We start from the raw sequence: 14280 nt of genomic DNA, 5'->3' as shown, positions 1-14280 counted from the left end.
TCATTCAGGAATGATCTCCTGTATCAGGAATGATCTCCTGTATCTGGAATGATCTCCTGTATCTGGAATGATCTCCTGTATCTGTCCTTGTGACAGCGGAGCTGGAGGAGTCTATTGGAGAACGTCCTCCTCTGTCCCTGCAGCAGGTGGAGAGGGTGGTCAGGATTATCCAATATGGATAATAGTTTCCTCAGCGTCCTCCTCTCCACCACCTTTTCCAGGCTGTCCAGATTGCAGCCAATGATGGAGCCGGCCTTCTTAACCAGTTTGTTAAGTCTGTTGGTGTCGCTGGCTCCAATGCTCCCCCCCCCCACCAACTCTCCCCCCCCCCCCCAGCAGACCACAGAGAAGTACAATGCACTGGCCACAACAGATGGTAGAACATCTCAAACATCTCGCTGTACACATTGAAAGATCGGAGTTTCTTCAAGAAAAAGAGTCGACTCATCTCCTTCTTATAGACAGCGTTGATGTTGGTCTTCCAGTTCAGTCTGTTGTCATGGAGACACCAGGTACTTGTACTCCTCCACCATGTCCACCTCCTCTCCCAGAACTCTCAGCGGTTGTGGAGCCGTCGTTTTCCTCCTGAAGTCGACCACCATCTCTCTGGTCTTGGCCACGTACAGAAGGAGGTGATTTCTACCAGCCCACTCCACAAAGTCCTCCACTACTGCCCTGTACTCGTCCTCCCGCCCATCCCTTATACACCGACCACTGACTCCTCCTCCCGTCCATCCCTTATACATCCTACCACTGCAGAGTCATCAGAGAACTTCTGCAGATGTCTTGACTCTGAGTTGTTCTGGAAGTCAGTGGTGTAGAAGGTGAACAGGAAGGAGACAGAACAGTTCCCTGAGGAGCTCCAGTACCACTGACCACCGTATCAGACAGCACACTGCCCAGACGGACAAACTGTGGTCTGCCTGTCAGGTAGTCAGTGATCCAGGAGACGGTGGACGTGTCCACCCCGCCACCTGCAGCTTCTCACTCAGCAGCAGTGGTTGGATGGTGTTGAATGCACTGGAGAAATCAAAGAAAGTGATTCTCACAGAGTCACCGGTTCCATCCAGGTGAGACTGAGCTCATTGCAGCAGGTAGATGATGGCGTCGTCCACTCCCACATGAGGCTGGTACGCAAATTGCAGAGGGTCCAGTGAAGATTTCACCAGCGGCCTGAGGTGGGCCAAGACCAGCCTCTCCAGCACCTTCATCACATGAGATGTGAGGGCAACCGGTCGGTAGTCATTGAGGCCAGATGGAGTCGTCTTCTTCGGTACAGGAACCAGGCAGGACGTCTTCCACAGCACCGGGACCTCCTCCTGCTTCAGGCTCAGGTTGAAGAGGTGTTGTAGGACCTCAGCCAGCTGGACAGCACAGGTCTTCAGGACCACGGGGCCGATGCCATCAGGTCCTGCAGCCTTGCACTGGTGGAGTCTCTCCAGCTGTCTCCTAACCTGGCCAGTCGTCACAGAAAGGGGGGGGAGAGGGGTCATGGCATCGATGGTGGAAGAGCCCTTTGAAGTTGAGGGCTCTGTGTCTATGCAGCTCACCAGGGGGGGCAGAGGGGAGGAGGGGGGAGGCAGCAGAGGTGTTTGGGAGGTGTAAGGTGTGGAGGAGACAGATGAGAGTGGTGAACTAAACCTGTTGAAGAAACAGTTTAGCTCATTGGCCCTCTCCAGGTTCCCCCTGGTTGTTCCTCTCCAGGTTCCCCCTGATTGTTCCTCTCCAGGTTCCCCCTGGTTGTTCCTCTCCAGGTTCCCCCTGGTTGTCTCTCTCTCCCCTTGAACCCAGTAATCTCCTTCATACCGGACCACACCTCCCTCACGTTGTTCTGCTGGAGTGTGGCCTCCAGCTTCCTCCTGTAGGAGTCTTTGACCTCCCTGAGCTTCTCCTTCAGGTCGTGCTGCACTCTCCTGATCACCTCCCTGTCCCCAGACCTGAAGGCTGCTTTCTTCTTATTAAGAAGCACCTTCAGGTCACTGGTGATCCACGGCTTATTGTTGGGGAAGCAGTGTACAGTCCGGGATGGTACGGTGGTGTGTTCACAGAATTTGATGTATTCTGTGATACAGTCCGTCCTGCTGTTGATGTCCTCCCCATGTGGTCCACACAGCACATCCCAGTCCGTGGACTCAAAGCAGTCCTGCAGGGCGTCTTTAGCCTCCTGTGCCCACCTCCTCACAGTCCTGGTGGTTACAGGCTGCCTCTGTACCAGAGGAACATACTTGGGAGTCAGCAGGACCAGGTTGTGATCTGATCTACCAAGGGGGGAAGGGCAGTAGTACTGTATGCATCCATGGCATTAGCATCCAGTAGGTCCAGAGTTTTATTGTTCCGGGTGGGGCAGTTAACATACTGGTGCAAAGTTGGCAGTACTTTATCCCGACTGGTTAAAGTATCCAGTAACTAACAAAAATGCACCGGGATGCTGAGTCTGAAGTCTGGACACAGTGGAGTAGATGGTGTCCACTGCTGCCTCTGCGTCAGCTGATGGAGGAATGTACACAGCGATAACAATGGCGGACGAGAACTCCCTCGGCAAATAATGCAGGCGCATCCCCACGGCTAGAAGTTCAATGTCCGGGCTACAGAAACGTTCCTTCACACACACATGGTCGGGATTACACCACCTCTCGTTCACATAGACTGCAATCCCTCCACCTTCTTCTTACCGCTCTGCACAACGTCTCTGTCCACCCGAACTGTCCTGAAGCCGGGAACGGTCCTGAAGCAGGGAACGCTACTGAAGCAGGGAACGGTCCTGAAGCCAGGTACAGTCCTGAAGCAGGGAACGGTCCTGAAGCCGGGAACAGTCCTGAAGCCGGGAACGGTCCTGAAGCCGGGAACTGGCCTGAAGCCGTGAACGGTCCTGAAGCAGGGAACGGTCCTGAAGCCGGGAACGGTCCTGAAGCAGGGAACGGTCCTGAAGCCGGGAACGGTCCTGAAGCCAGGAACTGGCCTGAAGCCGGGAACTGTCCTGAAGCCGGGTACAGTCCTGAAGCAGGGAACGGTCCTGAAGCCGGGAACTGTCCTGAAGCCGGGAACAGTCCTGAAGCTGGGTACGGCCGTGCTGTGGTCTGGGAAATGTGAGTGCAGCCATGTCTCAGTGAAACACATGATGTTGCACTCCCGGTATTCCCTCTGGGTCTTTACCAGCGCGCCGATCTCGTCCGTCTTATTGGCCAACGATCTCACGTTCCCCATTAAGATCGCCGGTACCGCTGGTTTATATTTCCTCCTCTTCGCCTTCAGTTTATACTTGAGTTAAGGGAATTTAAATTATTCCAATGACGGCAGCAGTGATAGAGTTTTGGTGCTCAACATCAATGGTCAAAGGCTGCTCCAATAGATTTAAAAATTCACCCGAGGTCTACAGCAGGATGCAACAAATGCGATGCAAGCGTTTCACCCCTTCAAGCTCCTGCCTTTGGAGTCCAGTGGCTGCAGGGTCCAAAGATACAAGTCATATCCATGACACTAAGGCAGGTTGAAGCAAACAGAGGTTCTTACTCACACCAAATTGTTAAATTAACAAAGGCTTGGCAGGTGAACACAATACCAAGGGGACAGGAGAAACAAGAGTCCAAAGGGTGGGCAGGATACAATGATGACATATTCTGATGAGGAAAAGGCACTCAACTAAGGTTAAGTTCCAAGAGATAAAGAGTTATGATCCAGAAACTAGTGTTGGCAGACTGGGAGTAGATAAACTCCCCAGTATATGGGCTGATTGCAGGTGAGGTGGGCGTCACGACATAGAGAGAAAGAAAGATTGAGGAGAGTGGTCCAAGTGATAAACTGAATAATTGAAGGGAAGAAAGACTAAAACCATAACACTGCTCACAGTTTTCAGACAGGCAGCTGACTGAATGGTCTACAGTCATAAAGGTGATTGTCAAAAATACTTTTACACTAATCTTGTTGGGAATACCATTAATCCAAGAAGAGAGTCCTCATTACTGAAGTCTGTTCTCTCCAATAAGTAAAACCTTAAATATAGCAAGGTGTAAAACACAAATTTTAGTAATTTGTATGCTCTCTCTTGTCAAGCTTTTAAAACACTTTGAATCCTTTTCCCTAACAGGTAGCATTTGTTCTTTATGGGCGCATATGGTTAATTTCTGCAATAAAGTTGTATACATGCAGCATGCTTATTTTCTCTGTGGCAGCAAAACACGTAACCAGACCCTGCAGAAACTCTGAAGGACTCTCCGTAAACCTACTGAAAGCAGTTGCTAGCCTAGCAACAGTAAATCTAGAAACAAGCCATTATGTAACACTGATTTTAGAGAGTCATGTTGGTACAGTGGTTCTCGTAAACATAACACAATCAAGTCTGTAGACGAAAGATGATCCCAATTTTTTAAAACTCATTTCTAGAAGACCATGTTGTACACTCAGATCATATATATCTGTATATATCAGATCCATCTCGGGCATCCTCTAATAGAGAGAACGACAAAGCTTGTTCACGTTTTGGTCATTACAGTGGCTTGTGGGATGTTGCTGTAATGGGAAGTTCATCCATTTGAAACTTTTGTTTTCCTCTGTCTGTAGTTGTGGATGGAGTCAGATGAAAGTGCTGTTCGAAGCTGTCCTCTGTGTCAGCTCACCTTCCCAACTGGTTACCCTGACGACGCCCTCATCAAACACATCGACTCCCACTTGGAAAACAGCAAGATTTGACTTTTTTTTTACCAAGCATTTTTAGCTGATATGGGAACCAAGCTTATCTTGATGGGTTTCTATTTAAAGTCTTATCCAGGAATGGTTTGATGAAGCTGCATGCATCTTTCAGCGCTGCTCACGGAACTCATTCGATTCTACTATTGCCTTCTAGTATGGGGGTTAACATGCCTTGCTCAAGGAGTACTATTTTGTTCCATTCCAACCAGACTGTGAAATTAAACCAGCCACTTTGCATTTACAGAACAAGTCTTTCTTTTATCCTCCAGGTGTGTTTTTCATTTCCTGGTAAACCTCATAATTTTTTTTCACCAACGACACACTAGATATATTGCCAGATATTTTCTCACACCATATCCACAATTCTGTATCAAGTGCGGTTTCCTCTTTTCTCAACCAAACTAGCCATTTGTACATAGAAGAAATGGTAAATGTTGAACACGACAACAGTGCCGTATCTGTGTGAAATCCAAACATAGACAGGAGCACATATGCTGGTCTGACATCAGCCCTGGAGACAGAAGAAACCCTGGAATCATCCGACGCACACTGCCTGAAGCACTTGTGTTGTTTTCACGTCTCAACATGCATAAAACCACATGTTACTGCTCTCATGCTGTGGAGGATCAAAATGACAATATTCAAAGTTCTGAGTCTGAGACAAACACTTCGCTATTCTGAGGCAAAATTCAAGAAAACAGTAGAAAGAAATATATGCTTGTTCTTGGCTACAGTTGCAATAGCTCGTATTAAAATATGTAAATCACTCAGTTGACCAAGCCAGGAAAGAGTTGAAAGGATACAGGAAATATACCAGAGCATTGACGAGAGTAAATGGGACTAATCTACTGCTGGTGTAGTTACATTGAACTCAAACGTGTCCAATTCTCCCAAAATGTGATAAATGAGAAAGTGCTGCTACTGCCATCTTCTGGTGTAGAAATGTAAGTGTCTGGTTTGAGCCACTACCTTTGCTTTGAGTAAAACAGTTACCAGTGGATCCCCATCTAGCCAACTTTGTTTTTCAGATTATGACTTCTTTTTTTTCTCATACTTACTTACCATAATATAATTATAGCCCAGTATTTAATGGTTATGGAAACATTAGTATCTCATGATTATAAATTAAAAGATTTTTAATAATTATTTTGTCCTGTTGTAATAATGACAAACTATATTATATAGTTGTTTTTTTTTATAGTTTTGAACAACTTTAAGATGGAGTCATGGCATCTCTAAATGTATGATTATACTGAAAGCTATGTCACAATTGTGATTTTATATCTTAAATTGTGGACATTGCTTTTATTATTATGCTACAATCTCATAATAAAAAGTTATCCCAAATTCATCTATTTACCTACTTCTTTATAATACCTTTCTTATAATCAAAGATATTTCAAACTTTACGATGCAATTCTTTGCATTTCTCAGTTAAATGTTAGCACATAGGGAGGCTGTGGCTCAGACGGTAGAGTGGGTTGAACACTAATCAGAAGGTTGGTGGTTCAATCCCCAGCTCCTCCTGTCCATATGTCTAAGTGTCTTTGAGAAAGACACTGAACCCTAAGTTGCTCCCGATGTTGTACCATCATGAATGTTCTCCTGATGGCAGCACCGTGCATGGTGATCTGTCTCATTAATGTGTGAATGGGTGAATGGAAAACATGTTAAAGAGCTTTGCGACCGAAAGGTGATAAAACTATACAAGCACAGACCATTTACATAATGTATATCATTAAACATGTTCTCACTTTTGCTCTCATGATTAAGGGAGTATTTGCAACGCTGTAATTTTAAGACTTGATGATTAATCTGATTTTCATGACTATCATAATCGCATAATCATGGAAAAGTTTCTCACAAAACTTTATGACAGTTGTTTGAAAGTTATAAATAAGAGAGAGCATATGATAATGCTAGATACTGTAGAATCTGCAAATTCTGACTATGTATCTATAATCATGGCCTGACATCTTATGATTATAGCAGAAGTTCTAATTATTATGGGATAGTTATAATTTTTCATTGAAGTGTTTTGAGATTACCTAATAATAATACCTAATCATAGGATAATAGGATAGTAGGAATACTCACAAGTAACTCATAAGTAATAATTACTCTTACAATTATGAAATTGGGACATATGAGGCTTGAAAACAACCTTTTTTTTGAAAGGCTGACTGACAGTGTTGTAAAGACTCGGAGAAACAACAGGTCGTAAAAAACAGATGAGGACTGCAAAGCTAGTATTACACGTAGCACCACAATATACACATTAATGGGAAATACACTGGAATGATCCTTTCAATCAACACATATTTTACTCTTTCATTTCACAACATTTTTAAACTTGAAACATTCCACACTCGAGTTTACACGGAAACGTGTCCCTTGTTGTATTGAAACTACAGTAAAAAGTCATAATCAGCCACCACAACATTCTGAACTTACATCGTGTCTGTGATCACGTGGTGGAAAGACATGAACTCATTTTGAGAAACTAGACAGCGATTGTGACTCTCAGTTGCTGGTGTTTTACAAATGAAAGCCAAACTAAGTCTGAAAGCCTCGGAAATATTTCAGCAAGCCAAGTCCTTCTGAAGTTCGCCTTTTAGGGTGGAAACACTGGTCACAGTTTGTCCCCTTTGAGTGTCTAATGTCGTTTGTGTACACACACTTGTGTAAGGTAGGTAGGTAGGTAGGTAGGTAGTTACTTTATTCATCCCCGAGGGGACATTTTTTTGCTACAGCAGCATACAGAAGCAATAAGATAATAATAGAAATAATAGAATAAAATAATAGAATAGAATAATAGAAAAGCAATAAAATAGCAGTAAATAGCAGTAAAAAATATAAAATATAAAATGCACAGTATATACAGTACATTATATATATATATATATATATTATATACAAACAAACCAAGAAACACAGTCAACATATATATATCGATATATACAGTACAGTATATATATATATATATATATATATATATATATATATATATGTATATTATATTAGATACAAACAAACCAAGAAACACAGTCAACAGTGTTATTGTACTGTGATGGATTTTGCCAGAGGTGAGTTATTGTACAGACTTATTGCGGTGGGCAGGGATGATCTCCTGTATCAGGAATGATCTCCTGTATCTGGAATCAGGAATGATCTCCTGTATCTGGAATGATCTCCTGTATCTGGAATGATCTCCTGTATCAGGAATGATCTCCTGTATCAGGAATGATCTCCTGTATCTGGAATGATCTCCTGTATCTGGAATCAGGAATGATCTCCTGTATCTGGAATGATCTCCTGTATCAGGAATGATCTCCTGTATCTGGAATGATCTCCTGTATCAGGAATGATCTCCTGTATCTGGAATGATCTCCTGTATCAGGAATGATCTCCTGTATCTGGAATGATCTCCTGTATCAGGAATGATCTCCTGTATCTGGAATGATCTCCTGTATCAGGAATGATCTCCTGTATCTGGAATCAGGAATGATCTCCTGTATCAGGAATGATCTCCTGTATCAGGAATGATCTCCTGTATCTGGAATGATCTCCTATATCTGGAATGATCTCCTGTATCTGGAATCAGGAATGATCTCCTGTATCTGGAATGATCTCCTGTATCTGGAATGATCTCCTGTACCAGGAATGATCTCCTGTATCAGGAATGATCTCCTGTATCTGGAATCAGGAATGATCTCCTGTATCAGGAATGATCTCCTGTATCTGGAATGATCTCCTGTATCTGGAATCAGGAATGATCTCCTGTATCAGGAATGATCTCCTGTATCAGAAATGATCTCCTGTATCTGGAATGATCTCCTGCATCTGGAATCAGGAATGATCTCCTGTATCAGGAATGATCTCCTGTATCTGGAATGATCTCCTGTATCTGGAATCAGGAATGATCTCCTGTATCAGGAATGATCTCTTGTATCTGGAATGATCTCCTGTATCTGTCCTTGTGACAGCAGCTGGAGGAGTCTTTTGGAGAATGTCCTCCTCTGTCCCTGCAGCAGGTGGAGAGGGTGGTCAGAATTATCCAATATGGATAATAGTTTGTTCAGCGTCCAGAGCCGGCCTTCTTCACCAGTTTGTTAAGTCTGTTGGTGTCTCCGGCTCCAATGCCCCCCCCCCCCACCTCTCCCCCCCAGCAGACTACTAGAAGTACAGTTCACTGGTCACAACAGATGGTAGAACATCTCCAACATCTCGCTGCACACATTGAAGGATCGAAGTTTCCTCAAGATAAAGAGTCGACTCGTCCCCTTCTTGTAGACAGCGTTGATGTTGGTCTTCCAGTTCAGTCTGTTGTCATGGAGACACCAGGTACTTGTACTCCTCCACCATGTCCACCTCCTCTCCCAGAACAGGTAGATACCAGTGGAGCATTAGCTGCGACACACACATCACATATGCTCTGGTTTATCTCTAGTGCTGTTGAGCGATGCGCATCATTTTTGTTTAATCTGACAAAACAATCCAAACTGAAGGGTTTTTTTTCAAGCTTGTTCCCGTGCTTTTGATCATTTCATCTGATGTTCAAATGTGTAATATGATGGCTAGATGATATGGTTCAACGATTTTGATGAAGCTTGTAAGTGGACCTTGGTATTTTTTTGTCTAACTACTATCTATAAAGAATGACTCAGAAATTCAATTTGGTTTCAGTTTTGTTGGTTTGTGTGAGATTTTGATATTAACGGAGTTTCCTCAGTTTAGTATCACATCAACAAAAAATGACATTGAAAAAAATTAAGCATTAACTTTTCTTCATAAAACCAGTGTTGCTTTGGGTTAGCAGACATTACTGTGCGCAGTTTGTATTGGCATTACTTTCTACTGAGGATTCGTCTCGAGCCCCACACAGGTCAGAAGGAGAGAAATGTCGATCTGAGCAAACACATTGCTAAAGTAAGCAAATGTAAAATGTACAGGGGAGATATATTTGAAAGGCAGCTTAGTTGGGTTGTGATATGGACTTGGGACCCTAAGAATAAAAATGTGGGGGTCTTGGATAAAAAAGGTACTGTGATTTGTTACCTTTACCCACTAAATTAAAGCATAAATCAAATAATCTGTGTGAGTACAAGAGGAAAACTCTCTCTCCAGCTAGCATGCTGATGTTTTGTAAGTACAATGTTTACTATATTAATTCAGCATGTTAATAAGCACCAAACACCAAGAAAAACAGCTGAGGCTAATGAGCTAGATATTACTTTTGCAGGTATTAAGTTATAAAGCAAAATATTAAATAAACTTAAATTGTGGTCTAATGATCACGCAAGGGAAAAAGTTATCAGATCTTTTTAAGTGATTAAAATTATAATATTTCATAGTGACAATGAGAATTAATGTAAATAAGCAACATTTTACCTGTGGGCAGTGTGGCAGGGAAGCTCAGGACAGCACCAACGTGCTTATTCATCTTCTGGGCACCATCGATGTATGAATGAAATCTTAATAGCAAGTCTTCTATTAGTTGTTGAGATGTTTCTGACATGTTGCACATTTCAAAATGACAACAAGTTCAGATGTGCATAAAATGCACATTAGATTGGTGAAATAAAAAACTGTCACTCGTCACTAAACAACAGCGGCTGAGTTTTCCTTACTCTACAACTCTTTAAAGTTTTCACAGCTGCTAGAGCAACTTTTAGTAAGAACTGAGACAACACCTAACATACGATAAGGATGAGGATGAGGAAAATGATGAGGAAGAGTAAAATGATGAGGATGAGGATTAGGATGAGAATAAGCATGAGGAAAAGGAAGAGGATGAAGATGAGGATAAGGACGAGGAGGAGGAGGAAGAGGCTCAGGATAAGGAGGAGGTAGAGGAAGAGGATGAGGATGAGTATAAGGATGAGGAAGAGGAAGAGGATGAGGAAAAGGATGAGGATGAGGATGAGGATAAAGGGAAGAGGATGAGGATAAGGATGAGTATAAGGATGAGGAAGAGGAAGAGGATGAGGAAAAGGATGAGGATGAGGATGAGGATAGAGGGAAGAGGATGAGGATAAGGATGAGAAAAAGGATCAAGGTAAGGATGAGGAAGAGGATGAGGAAAAGGATGAGGATGAGGATGAGGATAGAGGGAAGAGGATGAGGATAAGGATGAGGAAAAGGATGAGGATGAGGATAAAGGGAAGAGGATGAGGATAAGGATGAGAAAAAGGATCAAGGTAAGGATGAGGATGAGGATGAGGATAAGGATGTCTGGCTGAAGACACCACAATGGCCACAAACACAGGTCGTGTTGGGATGGAGGCAGAAATCTCAGAGACAGCAAGAACAGATCAGAAACCATTATGATACTTTAATTCAGATATTCTGCGCTTGTTTGAATGTCGGCCACTCGATTCAGAAGAAGGAATTGACATCATCTGCAAAGACAAACACTGCTGGATGGAAAGCTGTCCCCACCGCCCCTGGAAACACCTTCGACTCTAACTTGTTCTGTCCAGATCACATCTTCTCAACACTGCAGTCAGAAAATTAATTAATACAAACACAGTGGAGTACTTTTCATTTCAAGTTTTGTCTTGTCCCAAACTAAAAATATAAAACATTGATTTGAAGTGCAGGTGCACCAGTGTACATCGACAACGTACATGTTCAATGTCACCAATTGAACTGCTATATCGTACAAACAATAGACATAATAGGTTATAGGGCTATAACATGAGAAACCATTTTATGCATGAAAATGGTAGAATTTTTTACACCATAACCTCTCCAGGAAAACCTCTTGGGAAGAAGGTGATGCGTTTTCTTTTCTTTTTTAAATTCTAATGTTGAACGTAATATAAATAGAGTTTTTTGGGGTTTTTTTTACTCGATGCTGAGTAGCTGCTTTTCTTCAGTTATTACAGTTCAGCAGCAGTAGCTCAGATGGTAGAGGGGATTGCCCATCAACCAAAGGGTTGGCGGTTTGATTTCTAGTTCCTCCTGTCCACATGCCAAAGTGTCTTTGGGCAAGACACTGAACCTGGAGCACCTTGCATGTCATTGCTGCACCGTTAGTGTGTGAATGGGAAACAGTGTAAAGTGCTTTGAGACTGCTGAGGTGATCAAGTGTTATATAAAGTTCAGACCATTAAACATTTACTCCATCAACACAGCTGCTGAACTAGGATGAGCTTGTTTTTTTCTCCCATGTGATTTCAAATCTGCATTGATATATATTTTCAGAAATCTTGTCTTTGCACACATGTTGTATTGATAAAATTTCCATTTTCTGCATTGATCTACACTATAAACCACAATGGTAAAGTGAAAACATTTTTTACATTTTTTTTGCAAATTTATTAAAAATCCCTCATTTGTAAAAGTACTGAAACCTTTAATTCAGTATGTTGTAGGAGGCCCTTTGGCATTAGGGAGAGCTTCGGTTCTTCTTGGGTAAACCTTTACAGACTTTGTACATCTGGATTTTGGTCTTTCCTATTCGTCCTACAGATTCTCTCAAGCTTCACCAGGTTATATCTGTGAATTGCCATCTTCAGGTCTTTCCAGAGATGTTATGTGGGGTTCACAAGTCTAATTTTAGCTGAAGCCATTCCAGCATTGTCCTATCTGTCTGTGTGCACCCCCAAAAATCCAATGTCCCGACCCACCCACTAATTCTGCTTGTCGGATATTGAATGTTTTAGGAAAATAGTAAAAATAAAAAATGGATCGAAGGTAATGATTTCAGGAATGTCACATTAAACGCTTCACAACTGCAGTTTCATGTTCAGTAACATCAGGAGTCTGCATAAAAAGCACAAAATACGACCGGATGTAGTAGGTCATCCTGGTTCTTTTGGCATCCTACGTTTAACATAGTAAGTACTGGGACATACTAACTATTTTTTCTGGTGTACTGAATAGTATGTTAGTATGGCTGTTGGAACGCAGGGTAAGTACCAGAACTGCTGTTGGACAGACGCCATCAGTATTCCCGTGTTCCAAATGGCGTTCTTGTGTACTAACACTCACTGTTTTGAGTCCATCAGTGTGTTCACACTGTCAGCACAGAAACATGCAGAACACTACCAGTACCAGCATGATGAACTCAAAACGGTCCAAAAAAGAAGTGTGAAACGCTGGACACTTTCCAACCTAAACGGTCGCCATCTTGGCTCCGTACGTAGAGAATTTTCAAATTAAGGCATCTGAAGAAGCTGCAGCTGCTCCTGAACATAAAAGTGTTTCTTTTCCACTGCTGCTGCTGGACAGAAGAATCAGTGTGTTTATTAATTGTCTTAAACAGAGGACACAAAAACATACTGATTTCTGGGTAAAATAATTAAAGCTGTAGATATTTTAAAGGGGGATGTGTTCACATGCTGAAGGTATTTCCTGTAAGTGCAGAACAGCAGTGTGCGTTTTGAAACAACACTGCTCTTACTTGTATAGTCCATGAATTTTAACACTGTTTATTAGTGTACTATGGGAAGTACCTCATTTGGAACAAAGCATATATTTATTTGGTGCATTTCTAGGTCAAATAACTGAAGCTGGTGGTTGTTGGTGGGTGATGCAGTCAAATGTCAGTTATTTCCAGTAAGTGCAGAACAGAAATGTGTGATTTCAGACAATACTTCACCATCAAAACTCAAGAACACCAGTAAGTGTACTAACATATATATGTTGTTTATGTATATGTATATACTATATGTGACTGTACCAAGTACAAGATTCAAGTATTTATAATGTACCCAGGGATATGCAGAAGCAGATTTCTCTGTTCATATCACATCTCATATTCCCACAATGATCACTATGGGGCGCTGTAAACAAAGCCCAGAAGCTCCACCTATTGATTGCATTTAAAGGAGCAGTGTGTAGGATTTAGTGCATCTAGTGGTGATGCTGCAGATTGTAACCATCAGACGTCCCTGGTCTCACCCTCCCCTTCCAAGCGAGTAGGACTCCTGCAGTGTGTTGAGATTTGTCTCGAGACCTAATTGAACTGCAATTTGAACCTCAGGAACAAGAGAAAGCTAATAAATTTGGTTTAAATTTATTTAAACCACATATGCAAATAAAAATCCAAGCAATCGCTACAATATTACGGGAGCTTTCAATTTTGCAAAATTCCCACAATTCTTCCACAAAAAGTTTCCTCTGCAGAAGCTCTGCTACAAGTCTTGAGGCATAAAGTAGTCTTTCCAAACAAAAATCACTTTTGAAAAAAAAACCAACCTCATTTAGAATGAGCATGGCTCTACTCCCTCGCCTTTCATCAGCAAAACAAACTCCGTGCTAGCTACCCGCAAAACAACAGAAGTGACCGGCGTTGTTGGAAATGTGGTCTTATTATTGGAATGAGGAATACTGTATGTTAAATTAGGTTTATACACACTTCCAATTGTAGGAGACTGCCCTTTGTTTTCGTGCATACATGCGGCCTGTGTTAAATTAATATTAATTAAACGGCATGTAAAGCTCGTATTTTGACAGCTTATAGAAAGAAAAGATTATAACTAAAATATGTCTGATGTACATAGAGTATTTATTTCAAAGAAAATGTTTACATATTACTCTTTATAAAGGTAGTTTAAGAAAATATATATATATTTTTGTTTTTTT

General features: G+C 42.1%; 1 protein-coding gene across 1 annotated transcript in view; it reads left to right on the top strand.

Annotated features, from left to right (window-relative positions):
* The window catches only part of LOC138214234 (TANK-binding kinase 1-binding protein 1-like), a 31887-nt gene extending 24272 nt beyond the window's left edge, over positions 1-7615 (top strand). Inside the window, 1 exon segment of the mRNA XM_069175631.1 lies at positions 4558-7615. Coding sequence (XP_069031732.1) covers positions 4558-4686 — 129 coding nt within the window. The 3' untranslated portion in view covers positions 4687-7615.
* The last annotated feature ends 6665 nt before the right edge of the window (positions 7616-14280 follow it).

The sequence above is a fragment of the Embiotoca jacksoni genome, unplaced genomic scaffold (genome assembly GCF_022577435.1).
Source record: "Embiotoca jacksoni isolate LCO1_2020_lvr unplaced genomic scaffold, fEmbJac1.0.p SCAF_69, whole genome shotgun sequence".
NCBI classification, from domain to species: domain Eukaryota; kingdom Metazoa; phylum Chordata; class Actinopteri; family Embiotocidae; genus Embiotoca; species Embiotoca jacksoni.
This window is presented reverse-complemented; position numbering and strand designations above follow the sequence as displayed.